Source organism: Malurus melanocephalus, unplaced genomic scaffold, assembly GCF_030028575.1.
Source record: "Malurus melanocephalus ecotype Western Australia unplaced genomic scaffold, MMel_1.1 scaffold_59, whole genome shotgun sequence".
Lineage (NCBI taxonomy): Eukaryota > Metazoa > Chordata > Aves > Passeriformes > Maluridae > Malurus > Malurus melanocephalus.
The window spans coordinates 932402-946038 of NW_026623291.1; the positions used below are offsets into that span (position 1 = coordinate 932402).

Below are 13637 nucleotides of genomic sequence, written 5' to 3' on the forward strand. Positions count from 1 at the left end.
TTAAACAGTCACTTGTAACATCCAAACCAACTGGCAGCAGGAAGAGAGGGAAATGGAGTGCAAGGTCCGCATCCCAATCAGAGCTGGGGACTGCGGTTCCAGATCCGGAGCACCAGCCAGCTGCAGGAGCACAGGTCCTGTCTCTGAGTACCTSCAGGACGAGGGATTAAATGCTGCCTCTTCCCAGGTGAGAAGCACCGTTTGACTTCAGTGGGATGGGTGAATCTGAAGCTGGAGTAGAAGTGGGAGAGGCTGGTGGTGAAGGTTGTATTGCACAAAATTATGTGAGTGAGCWCGGCAAAGCGCTGCTCGCTCCAGTGTGGGATGAGATGGGAGCTGTTGGCAGGTGAGCTCTGTTGTGTGATCTGCAGCTCTGAGCAGGGATGGCTGTGGCTTTGGGGGGTGGATGGACATCACTGTGCCTCCTCCCCAGTCCCCAGCTCCCACACCAGCCTAGTGCTCCAGAGCATCCATGGTCTTAGGCACCTGCAGAGCTGCAGACCCACCTGGACTGGCCTCTGCAGTCACAGTGAGTGGCAGCAGGGTCAGCCCTGCTGATATGGCCTAGGCAGCATGCCAAGCTCTGTCTCCTTCCCTGGGGCAGTGCCAAGGAGGTGAGGGTTCTCTGTAGCAGCAGTGATAAAGGGGTCAGAGTTGTGGTTTGGTTTGGRCCTGGCCCTGGGGTACAGGCAGCGTGTCCTTAACAGACCATTCAGAAGGAACAGAAGGCAACCTCAGCAACAAAGAAATGAGAAACATAAGAAGAGTTTCCCAGTGGCATTACACTGAGCACTGCCTGCCATCCTCCTGCCCTCTGGCCGGGCAGGCAGCCCTGTCAGATGTGTCCAGGCTTGGGGGTGTCTCCCATCACTCATTGGCTTTTTCTGTGTGGATATTTTTTGCACATGTCTCTGTTTATGCAGCAATGACACAAGTGTGATCAAAACAGGCATGTGCTTATCCGAGAGGCAGGGAAGCCACGGGGAGGGTGAAGTACCATCTTGAACTYAACAGTATGAAAAAGTGGAGTGGAAGGCTGGATGTATTTGAGGTCGGGTGGTGTGGGAAAACAATGGAAGCAGTTATGTAAATACATCAGTTGTGCTATTGGAAAGGTATTAGAAGTTGACATCCCAGTTTCTGTTCCTCTTTCCAGCAGAACATCAGGCTGATGTGTACAATTCAGAGTGGCCAGACCTCTCCTTTTTCTTTACAGTGAGTGAGCAGAGAGTGGATAAGAGGCTGCAGTACATGCCAAGACAGTGTCACTGTCCCTTTTGGAGTTGGCTGTGTGCCTGTAAAAGCTTTGCTGCCAGCTGGGAGTTGGGGCAGRAAATGCAGGCAGTCCCTAGTAGTTGGTTTGGAGATAGAATGAGCTTGTACCTGGCTTTGTGTGAGAGATGTCCATCACCTCCAGATGCAGGGGGAGAGGAGGAAGTTGGCTGCACAGGTGCTAGATGGTGGCTGAGTGCAAATGCAGTTTAGATAGTGACTTTTGAATGTTCTTGTTTGGCTACAAGCAAATGTTGTTGTATTTACTCTCTCACCTCCCCATCTGTCTGAAAGAGAGAGAGTTAGGGAATGTAATCTGGTGCTGTATAACATGTTAAACAGTGTAGAAATGGCTTTGTGAGTGCCTCCATCAGGGATGGAGCTGTGTGGATGGACAGGRGCTCTGCCAGAAGCGCTCCCATCTGCAGCTGGTCCTGTTCCAKGGCATGGGGCACAACAGCACAGGGCCATCTATGGTCATCCTTGCATGAGGAAGGGGAGCTGAAGTTCCTTGGCTTGAGCCATGTGGATGATGGACCCACAGCTGAAAAACTGCTCTGCAGCATTCAGAGCACATCCCCAGTCCTGAGGCTGCTTCCAGCCTGGAGTCTGTCTTGCTCTGCTCCTGTCCAAAGTGGCTTCTCAGTCCTACCTTGCCAGCTTTCCAGTTTGCTTTGTCCCTACATTTATCTTCCTTCTGTGGTTGGACATGTGACTGAAGGCTTTAATTTATTCACAGCCCTCCTTTTGGTAATTTATCCTCTGTACTCTTTGCTGTCTTGTATTATTTAATTCTGTGAAGCACTCTGGGATTCAGTGTGTGTGAAAGATGCTGTACACAATAACATTATGCTGTATTGTTTGTGATTTGCAGGCCTTCTGGATTTCTAATTCTGATTGCAGTGGTGGTTTGTGTTATTTGTGCTACGGCTGTGCTTGAGAGCCTCAGCTGGATCAGACTTCCCTTCCAGCCCTTTCCCCCAGGAGCTCACATCTCATTGTGCCCTGATTTAATGTTGGCTTGCTTCGTTCCGTGTGTAATGGYTGGAAATGCAGGACATGCCACTGGGACATTCATGGATTTGTGGTGTCCTGGTGGAGGCTCGGGGCTAAACCTGGTGTCTGACTCCTCATGTGAGCTGTGAGCTGTGGGCTTGGAGAGAGATGGAATCGTGCTCTCTGGAGGTGGCCCAGGGAGTACGTGGGTTCCACCCTCAGGAGGGGTGGTTTGGGGCAGCCCTGGTGCAGCTGAAGGAGCAGAGTGAGAGCCACCCATGGTGGGTCTGTGCTGAGCAGCTGGACAGAGCTGGAGGAACTCTTTAGCCTATTCCTTGTGGACTGGGAGGCTCAAAATAGGGTAAATCTTGGGGCTGCTAACAAGATGTGCTTGCTCTGATGGGCGGATGCTAGCTGGTGCCCATCTCTGTTCTGCACCAGTTGCACAGATTTAGYCCAGCTGTAGCTGCAGTTGAGGCATCTGCAGATCTGGCTCACAGCCTGCTCTGCTGCCCTCTGGGTTTCTCATTTTAGTGGATGCAGTGGCAGGAAGGAGGGTGCCCACCTTCAGTTTGGGTTTGTGCTTCTCCTGAACTTACAGGGCTGAAGCTTCCCAGAGTCACAAGTGAAGTTACAGCCCACGATTCCTGTATTGCTCTGTCTGTTGAGAGCATAAGGTTCCCATCAGAGCAGGTTTTTCCCCTCGTCCAAAGTCTGTGCATGGTTCCACTTTATGCACCAAAAGCCACACTTTAATTTAAGTTGAAGGCTCTGGGCTTGCAGCCTGGTAGAAACCTTCCTGTACCGTGCTGCAGCACAAGACAAGGAGAGCAGGGACACAGGGCCTGTGGTGTTGGGTTCCAGTACTCCTAAGGGTGATGGTGAGGGTGAGCTTGGCACATCCAGCTGCTCACAGTGCTCACAGTTTCCCCTTTTGCCTGGTCACAGGTAYGCCATCGACCGCAGCACGGATGCTGAGAGGATCTTTGACATCGATGCCAAAACAGGCGCTATTGTGACAGGAAAGGTCCTGGACCGGGAGACAGCAGGGTGGCACAACATCACCGTCCTGGCCATGGAAGCAGGTGAGATGGAGGAATACTGTGTGGAACAGAGTCTGTGCAGAGATGGAGTGGGGCAGGAGGGGGAATAGGGGTGCTGTCATTGCAGGGGTGGCCAAGACACGAGTGTTAATCAACACTGAAGTGAAAAGAAAAACAAATGCAGCAGCAYCGAGTCTGCCATCTCCCTAGACAACCTAAAAATACTCTTCCTGAGTCGAGCATTAATAAGGGAGCATGGTCGAATAGTATATTTGATGAACACTAATCAAATTTGTGTTATCTCTGCGCCATGTCTGCCAGTCATCCCTGCGCAGCTCCCTGCACTCACACCTGCTGAGCAGCACCGGGGCTCCCGGGGGGCTGTGCTCACATCACTCATGAGCTGTGCATGGGTGTCCCATCAGCTGGAGCCCTGTGGCACTGCCAGCACTCAYCTCTGTGGGGCTCACAGTGTTTGGGGTTCATGGGCTGTCCCTGCACTGGGTTTGTAGCTCTGGATACCTCCCGTGCACTTGGGGCAGTGCAGAAGGAATGGATGGGAGGTCCCAGCAATGCAGCAGTGGGAAGGGACTGTGGATGGGGGCAGAGCTTCCAAGGCACCATGCTGGGAGACAGAAAGGTATTGCCAGATTCTTCAGAGTCTTCCATATTTTGGATGTGCAGGTCATGAGGGTAGCCTGGGTCCTGCTGTGCTCTGCCTCTGCTCTGCAGTGGTACCAGGGAGCTGCTGTGGCTGAGAGCAGCACCTCCTTACCCTTCTGACATGTGCCGGGCCTGTCTTTTTGTGGGCAGGAGCCTTTCTCCGGATTTGCTCTGGGACAGTTTCTTTGCTCTTGAGTGTTGAAGCTGCTGTTCATGTTTAAGAGGCACAGATCAAGGCCTGGCTTGGGTTCCAGAGGTCAGATCCTGCCACCTGCTTCRTCCAGGCAAGGGCACAGTCCTCATGGCCCTGGGAGAGGAGGGGTCAGTGGGCCTGGCCAGACCACCACTGCCCTCAGGGGATATCTCTGGCTCCATCCCAGTCTCACTCTGTGCTGGATGATGGCAGTGACCCTGCACTGACCAAATCACAGGGAGGGCAGCCCACTGCTGAGCTGTGGCCYGTGCTGGAGGCTCCATGGGGAGGCTCTGCAGGGAGGAGGGCATGGCAGCATTGCAGCACAACTCAGCATCCAGAGGAAACGTGAGGTGACAAGAATCAGAAGGACAATATTTACACGCTGTGGCTAGGATTTCAGAACAAGTCAGTAAATGCTGCAGCTCCCCTCTGGCAGGGAAGCCTGTCAGGCTGGATCGCTTCAAAAGCCAGGGAGACTCTTCAGTGCTCTGACTTCTCCCATGGTGAGCTCTGACTCATCCGTTTTAACTGCCCAGACATTCTTCCCAGTGACATTATCCTTAACGTTTTGTAATCATGAAATATTAATGACTGATATTGAATTTAAAGTACAATTTATGTCTGAATCCTCTGGCGGAAAGGGCAGTTGTAAAGGTACAGCCTTCTGAGTGATGGAAGGGTTTCGGAGCGGGGCCGTGCAGCAGCTGTCAGGATGTGCCTGGCACAGGGGATCAGCCATGGCAGTGGGAACGTGGAATTTGGGGTGGCTGGGAGCCTCCAGGCTGGCATCAGCACATCCAGSAGTGCAGTTCCCTGCACACAGGTGCCCGGGCCCAGGGGTGGTGCTGCCCATGGGCATGTGGGGTGCAGCTGGATGCCCCAGGGTTGGACATCACAAACTCCATCAGAGGCAAATGGTCAAAGATTCTCTTTCCTCAGCGAGATGTAAACTGGGCAGAAAGAATGGAACAAGCCCACCAGGCATCCTGGTGCCCCAGCTCGTTTGGTGCCCATGCTATTCCCGTGATGCCAGGTCTGCTTGATTCCCATGGCACCAGCCAAGTGACCTGGAATGTGTTGCAACAAGATAATGCATTGCTGTGGCCTCCTTGAGCAGCCCTCCTGGAATGCTGGCAGGGCTGTCCTGGGCAGGGTTTGATGGCTGCAAGCTGAAGGACAGCCAGCCCTGCTCCAGCCCTTGTTCCCACAGGCTTGAGCAGCTCCAAACAGGAGCTGTACCCCACMCTGGAGAGCCCTGTSCAGTGCCCRCTGCTGCAGCAGAGACATGTCCAAGGTGTGTCCCTCTGCAGATGTCAGAGTGCATTTGCCCCTGACAGCAGCCAGAAAAGCTGCACAGGGTGGTGCCTGGCTGTGCCCATGAGTTGTCTGGGCTGTTGGGAGGAGCAGGGGGCAGCTCTGCCCCCACACCCCCAGCAGGAGCTGCCTTGGCCGGCCGGGGTCCAGCAGAGTGTTTGGCCTCGCGGCGTGGCAGCCGGCAGAAGCATGGGGGCTGTTCAGCTAATCTGGCCTGGGACCAGGCCAAGCGTTTCCACAGATAAATCTTCATCTCCCTTGCAAGCTGTTTACCTTCCTTGGGCTAATATTAGTGATTCTCTTCCTGTTTTCCTCTTTGCTCATGTAAAATGATGAGGCCTTGACTGCTGTGTCCACTGCTGGTAATTGAGATGATAAATCTTCCTGCTGGAGACTGGCTTTAATCAGAGCATTGTGTTTGGATGCAATTTAATGACTCTCATGCTGCTGAGTTTGGGCAGGACTCAGGAGAGGTGAGAGCCATTTATATGTTACTTGGCTTAACTGCTGCTTCCACTTTGCTTCCCCTCAGCTGGGAGCCACGTTTGCAGCTCCAGCCTCTGATACAGCCACCTGTCAGACGAGTCGTACCCCTGGCATGCCCCTGCTCTGTCCTTGGCATCAACACTCAGGTTTGCAAGCAGGAGCTGCACCAACAGCTACAAACCCACCCTGTGCTCCAGAGCCGTGGCATCAGGGCTGGCGAGCAGCGTGGCACATCCCAGTCTTCTGTTCTGCATTTTGTTCTCCAAATTTGCTGAGATAGTGAGGAATAAATTTCACTCCTGCCTCTTCTGACTTCCTTACTAATGTAAAAATTTTGAATTCAGTATTGTACCAATTTTGTCTTGACACAGAAGAGCAGGCTGGCTGCTGTGCCCAGCGGTGTCCCTGAGCTGGGCTGTGCCAGGTGCTGCAGCTTCACATGGCAGCCCATGGCCCCCTGGGCTCTGCTCAGAGCCAGAGATGCTGCTGAGCACCTTTGGGTGTGTGACACCCTGCAAACCTGTGTGTGTGTAGCAGGAGGGCAAACAGCACGTGTGCTTTGCAATGGCTGGATTTAGAGCTCCACAGGAGAGGTTTGGGTGTAAAAATGCAAAGTGCTTCACTGTGAGATTGCAGGAGGGTCTGGAGGAGTAAGGGCTGGACCCTGGCACAGCAGAAACCACAGGTCCCCTCCTTTCCTGCCACAGCAGGGGTGACCAAGCACTGTCAGTCCCCTCCCCTCCTCAGAGCTGCTGCTGCAGAGCTCCGGCGTTGCTGAGCCCAGAGCTGCTCGGTGTCAGTGCTGTGAGCACTCAGCTGTCTGCAGCCCAGGGAGAGGGCAAGCTGGTGTTCTGCATATGAATATTTAGCAGAAGAATATTTAGCAGAAGAATACTGTCCTGTTCAGATTACTAACTTACTAATGATTAATTAAATAAGGAAATACTCTGGGATGTGGATGAAGATTCCCACGAAGCATTTTTGACTCTTGTTCCAAGTGTGGCCGTGCAGCAGCACTGTGACCATCTCCTGCTCCAGAGTCCTGTCCCTGCCAGTCCCATCCCAGCACTGCCCATCCTGCCATGTGGGGGCATGGGTGTCCTGGCTGGCACGCCCTGAGCCACGCTGGTGGCTGTGTTGTGGCAGCCACGGATGCAGCAATGTGGAAGCACCGGGCAGAGCTCCGTCCCCCACGCACGGCGGCTCCAGTGGCTCTGAAATAATTCCTCCCATGCTGGCAAAGGCAGCTGCCAGTCACCAGCCTGGAGCTCCCATCCTGCACGGCTGTGCTTCCAGCATCTCCCTCTTGTTCTGTGTGTTTTCCATGTCTCTTTCCTCAGTCTTTTCAGATTAATAGCATTCCAACTCCTGAAGGAAATGCAGAAAAACGGCATGTTTAATTTTAATTTAGGAAAGCGTTTAGGTAGCAGCCTAGTTTTCTCGCTGCTGTCAATCAGGTTTTCTCAAGGCTGACATCAATTAGTTTAAAAATATTGAATGTAATTTTGCCTGACACAACATATTGCAGCCACTGCAAAATATAATTTATTTTAGAAGAAGAAATAATTAAACTAATTTGCATGTCAGTCAGCTGAGCTGGAATACCGAGGAGAGACGCTGCAATGGAAGATGGCTTTTTTTCCCTTCCAGTCACCCTCAGCCAGMACATGCTGCCCTTGCCCTGACCAGGGCCAGGTGCTTGCAGCACCCATGGCACAGCCTCACCCACCCTCTCTGCTGCTCTTTCTGGCGCTGGCTCCTCTCTGCTGAGCCTGTGCTCGTGTGCTGGGGTGCTTTGGATGCGTGCACGTAGGTAGAAAAAGCACAGGCCAGAGTTTCTGACCTCGCAGATGTGAATCCTGCATTAGTTGTGTGCTTGGTGCCTTTCATCACAGATCTGCTCCGACAATCTTAATCACACTTCTGACCATCATAATGTCAGTTTATGCCACTGTTACAGAAAACATATTTCAGATGTTTTGAAGATAACTTTTTTCAAATACATCCAGCCGTTTTTCATTTTTTCCACTGGTAAATCCAGGTACTGGCTCAAAGGAAGAGGAAACTTGATAAAGCATTTGAGGAACTTTAAATATACGTTGTACAGCCAAAATACAAAGAAGCTGATGTGTGCCTCACTGGAAAGGTAGACAAGAGTGCAGCAGTTGCATTTCTAACCTTGATGTTCCTGRACACGTCAAATTTTGACCCCGTCACTGAGCCAGGAGTGAGAATGAGCCTCAGGCTTCAGCAGTTTTGGAAGGGGCAAAAGGAGAGCTTTGCTATGACMGGGTGCCTTTAGAAAGGTGACAGTSTCAGAGCTGTGCCCAGGGATGAGTGAGGGAATGCCTGGCTCGGGAGGGGTCGGTGCAGGTGCTGAGCTTGGTGCTGAGGCGGGTACATCACCCCGCTGGTCTGTGGGGCTCAGAGCGCTCCCCACAGCATAGAACAGCTCAGCCCTGAGCCTCTGCCCGGCTCTAAACACACTGCTCACATCCCTCCTCACCAGGCTGTGGGAGGGGGGCTCCAAGGGAAGCTGCTTTGCTCAGGATCACCTGATGTGCAGACCTGGCACGCACAATCCKGACAGGTCCTGGCAGGGTTCAGCAGCACTGGGGTTGGTTCCTGCTCACAGCTGCCTCCCACACTGTGGGGCACTGAGGGAGAACCCCTCCTCTGGGGTACAGTTAGGAAGGGGAAGAGCTGAGGTCCTGACTTCTTCCTGCCTTCAGGCTTTACTTCCTCTCCTCTCTTCCTGCTTTCCTCATCCTTCTCTCAGCAGTCCCAGGTTGCTCCAGAGCTGAGCAGCAGGGATGGTTATCCATCTTCCTGTGGGCTGAGGAGGGGGTGATGAAATGCTGTCATCCTCCTTCTTGCAGGAACTGAACCCTTTTTCTTCCTGCTCATTTGTGGGCATCAAGCGCGCACCCCTCCGCCTCCCCGGGCTCCCTTCTCACCCCGCTGCCTCCCCCTTCCTCTCTTCCTGCAAGCAATTGCAGTTTATTTCACCGCACCAACACGCCTTTTAAAATAACACATAGTTCCAGGCTTTTAGTCACGACTTCTGCCTCCCTCCCCCAAAAACAACTATCTAATCACCAGAGCAGCTGGTCTGGGTGAGAGGGAGTGATAACGTGAGAACCGGGTGAAGGCAGCTCTGGGGAGGGGGCTTAGATTCCTGGCTAATTATGGAGCAGCGCTAAATCTCCTCTCCCCTGGGTCCTCCCCCACCTGATCTGTGGGGGCCAGTATTAATGTTATAGACAAACAGGCAGCACAACTCCTGCCTGAGCGTGGCGAGAAGCATTAGTTCTGTCACAGGTGCAGCCTCTGGGTAAAACAAAGGAGATGGAGTAAGAGGGAGTTCTCATTTCTGGAGATATATGAGGTGCTTCAGCAAACATCAGGCCCTCCAGAGTGATTTATAATCCTGTGGCACAGTGTCCCTCGGCGGTGTGTGTGCAGCTCAGTGACGCTGCAGCGAGCGGAGGTGTAAATGCTGCCCCATCCCACATGCAGAGTGACCCTAAGGGAGGGGGTGTCCCCGGGACCCCTCCCTGTGTAGGGCTGGGCTGTGAGTGCCAGGGTGAGAGGGCTCCCCTCAGTCTTACTGTTGACCCCTTCCTGCCAGCTGGCAGACAGTGCTGGTTTAATTTTAAGCTGCTGATGGCAATAAAAACYCAGTGTCAGCATGAGAGGCCTGGATCCCTGGGCAAGAGCCTCAGGCCTCAGTGGGTCACATTTGATCCTGGGACACYTGGGCACAGCAGGGGTGGAGGGACAGATCTCACCACCACCCCATGCCCTTAGCTGATCGCAGCTGTTCCAGATCCCAGCTCCATTCACTCACCTCTCAGATGTTGCTGCCAGCCCCAGGGGCTTAAGGGTCAGGATCCAGGTAGGGGGTGATCCCTCATCCAAGTTTTCGGTCCCATCTTGGTGCTGTTCAGCTGCAGCACAGTTCCTCACCAGCGGGTGACTGACACTGATGGCTGGGTCTAGCTTTGGGCTGCTCCAGTTCTCCAGAGGCAGATGGGGTGGTGTTTCAGGAGTCCTTGGCACACAGCCCAGTGGTTGGGCTTCTGCAGGGTGTGGTGAGGCTGAGCAATGCTCTGCAGGTGCTGCTGTCCTGCAGAGAGTCCGTGCCACAGGCTGGCAGAGGGGCAGAGCTRTGTGACTTTTGGTGCTGATGATGGYCTCTGAACAGAGGGAGATGAGGGGGTTTGCTCCCTGATAGCAGCAGTCGGCGCTTGGTTCTGAAGCTCTGCTTCTCTTTCTATTTCAGATAATCACTCGCAGGTGTCGAGGGCCTCTCTCCGTATCCGTATCCTGGACGTCAATGACAATCCACCTGAGCTCGCCACCCCCTACGAGGCCGCAGTGTGTGAGGATGCCAAGCCAGGCCAGGTAGYGGGTGTCCCCCAGCCCTGGTCTGGGGCTGCTGGCAGGGCTCTGGCCCAGTGCCAGCCTGCCCATCTGTCCCCTTCCACCTGAGAGTCTTCCTCTGCAGCCTCTGTCACCCTGGGAGTCACTCTGCTGGTCCCACTAGCCCATTGCAGGGTCGAACACTGTCCCTCTCTGCGGCCACAGCCGGCGATGCCGCTGGCCAGACTGTGCCCCTGGGACCCTGGGAGAGGCTGCAGAGGCAGTGCTGGTGCTCATCTCTGCCTTCTCCCCACAGCTGATCCAGACAATCAGCGTTGTAGACCGGGATGAGCCTCAGAGCGGCCACCGCTTCTATTTCACGCTGGCGCCTGAAGCCAACAACCACCATTTCTCTTTGTTGGATATCCAGGGTAAGTCCTGCTGCACCCTTGGCCCAGCATCCCTCAGGCTGAGCAGGACCTCTGGCCGTGGAGAGGGGGATGGATTACGGTCTCTCTGTGCCAGCTCTGAGTGCTTTGGGCACGTTGCAGAGCTGCCTGTCAACCTGAAATGGTGGGACTGGTCAGCTAACAGCTTGGATTTCCTCAAGGAGGCTGCGCCAGCTTTATTCYGTGCTGCAAGCAGCTACAAAGCTCCTCTCATGCTGCCTGGTTAAGCCTTTGGTATTTTCAGGGCTCTCAGTCCCTTTCTTGATGGGAAATCTCCAACCTGCCTGCAGGGAAGGAGATGATGTGGATTTATAGATGAACACGCTCCCGTTTTGAGCATTATGATTTATCCCTCTCCAAGGTAAATCCTGGAGCACGGGTCATCTTGGGGCTTCCGTGGGGGTGGCCAGCCCTGTGCTCCCAACAAATGGGAACAGCTCCAGAGCCCAGGGAGGCAGTGGGGCCRTGCTGCAGCCAGCCCCAGCCACGGTGGGTTTTCTGGGACACAACCTGCAGGGCCTGATTCTCTGTGATGTGGTGGCTCTGGGGTGCAGTTCCTGTGTGTTTCCTGAGCCTCATCCTCTCCTGTGGGATGTGCAGCCAGGCAGTGCCTGTCTGTTGCTCTGGACAGCTCTGGGGTTCTCTGTGTCCTTGGGCTCAGCAGCTCATCCTGGGTGACTCGGTGCTGTGAGTGATGGGTTGCCATGCAGGTTCTGCTGGCTGARCCCTGTCTGTTGGGTTTTGCAGGCTGTCAGTTCAGGCTGCAATTGTGGGGATGATAACAATCCAAAAAAGTAGTTATCGGGATGCCTTCTGTTTTTGGCTGGTGTTTAGGGTGAATTGAGGTGCTGATTGTAGCAGTAGATACAGCAGGGTCCCCTGCAGGTACTGGGACCTTCTCCAACCACATGTACACATTCTTGTCACAGGGGCCCGCAGACCACATTGAAATTCTTCTTTGGTTTTGGTTAGGTTTTCTTTTAAAACCACTTTCTTTCTCTACTTTTGCAGCTTTATCTGTTAAAAGCCTGGTTTAGTTTGTTCTGAGCTTATCAAAGGAGCCTTCTGCTGACGTAAGATCCTGCTTGCTCAGTTTGGTTCAGCRTTATTAGGGATAGTCAAAATGGAAAAGCTTCAGATGTGGTGGTAGCAGGGCTGGATATTGCTTTGTGTCYTGAGCAGCACAGCAGTCCCTGACCTGAGTCCCTCCCCCTCTGCTCAAGGGCAGCTGTTCACAAGACCTTTGCTTCTTATCATGTAAACAGGCTTTAATCCTTGGCGAGATTTTGCCCCACGCCCAGCGATTAACTTCCTTCACTTTCTTTTGAAGGACCTTATSAAAATGTGCTTGAACACACTGAGCTACACCCGGGTGTCCATCCCTGCCCAGACCCTCATGAGGCTCCCAGCTCTGGACCAGGGTGTCTGCCATGGCCAGGTTGCCATCCCAGAGCCACCATGGCTGTTTTGCTCTTTTTCAGGGCATGTAGCTGGAGTGCAYGGGGCTTAGCAGGGGCTGCTTGGCTCCCTGGCTCTGTGTGGGGCTCCACCAGCAGTGGCCCGAGAGCTGGCATTGCAGTAGATGCAGGACATGTGTGTCACCATCTCCTCCAGAGCTGCTGCTCTCTTGAGTGGGATGAGGCTCTTGTGGCACGGGGTAATTCTTTGTGCTAAACGATCCCTYGAGCTTTTCGTGTGGTGTAACACTGCATAAAATGAGTAAAAGCTGGCATCACCTCCCGCCTCCTGCTCTTGGGAAAACAAATGTTGGTGCTGCAGGGTTATTCCCAGAGTGTTTGGAGACCCTCCCAATTGCTGAGCGGTGCTGTCTTCCACAGCAAGCGGAGGTGGCTGCCTGTGCAGATGGAGGCACCCCTCATTTCTAACAGAGTGTTTCGGTGCCATCTCCCTCCCTTTGATTTCTGCCCCTTTCTCCAGTCCATTGAGTGCCCTGGGCACACTCACCTTTGCCCCTGCTCTCGTGGGTGTCCTTGATGCATGCTCCCTTGCGTTCCCCCATTGCTTCCCTCTCCTGCATTCACCCCTCTTGCACTTGTCTCTACTCCCCCATATAAATATCAGTGGTGACAAACTGCTACCACCAGCCCATCTGTTTCTTTGTACAAATTTGTAGCCAGTTTTGAAACGTGATTTATAAATATTGCTTTTGCAGCCAAGGAGTGACACTGATGGATGTCAGCACAGATGGATTCGCTGAGCTCTTGCTTAAATYCTCTCTTTTGCTTTGCACCTACTTCCCTCGGCTCCTTCGTGGCACCAGAAAGCCACCTCGGGAGGTGACTTGTTCTCAGCAGGGCGGGGACCAGCACCCACTCGGGAGTGTTCCTGTTGCAGTTGGGCAGGGCAGGAGCATCTGGCACAGTGGGGCTGTCTGGGGGAGCCTGGGGGGCTGTGAGTTGGGGCTCCCTGTGTGGGTCCTGGGGGTGGCACACAGAGCTGCCCTGGCTCTGGTGCTCCAGGTTGGAGACACAAGACCAAGGATTGTCCCTGCAGGTGACAGGGATCAGTTACAGGTGGTTTGCAAGAGCTGGGCATTTGGAAACGGCACCATTGCCTATTGGTGTCTCTCTTTCCATGCTTTTGCTCTCTCTGAGGGAGYGCTCACACAATTCCTGATTCACCAGATGAAGAATAAATGTCACTTGTGGTAATAACAGTGATGATACAGGAAGAAGATGCCCATCAAATGGAGTGACTAAAGGAAGGGATGGAATTAGAGAAGCTGACCACGTTAAGGTYCAACTGGTGCCATTCCAAAGGTATTCACCATGCTCTATTTCCTAACTCGCCTTTTGSTGGGTCTTTCTGGCCTGAGAAAATTGATTACAGCAG

General features: G+C 53.5%; 1 protein-coding gene across 1 annotated transcript in view; it reads left to right on the forward strand.

Moving 5' to 3' along the window:
* The window catches only part of CDH22 (cadherin 22), a 73857-nt gene that overhangs the window by 51557 nt on the left and 8663 nt on the right, over positions 1–13637 (forward strand). The window contains exons 8-10 of the mRNA XM_057365927.1: positions 3217–3353; positions 10256–10377; positions 10652–10766. Of these exons, the coding sequence (XP_057221910.1) occupies positions 3217–3353; positions 10256–10377; positions 10652–10766 (374 nt within the window). The remainder of the gene's footprint in view (positions 1–3216; positions 3354–10255; positions 10378–10651; positions 10767–13637) is intronic.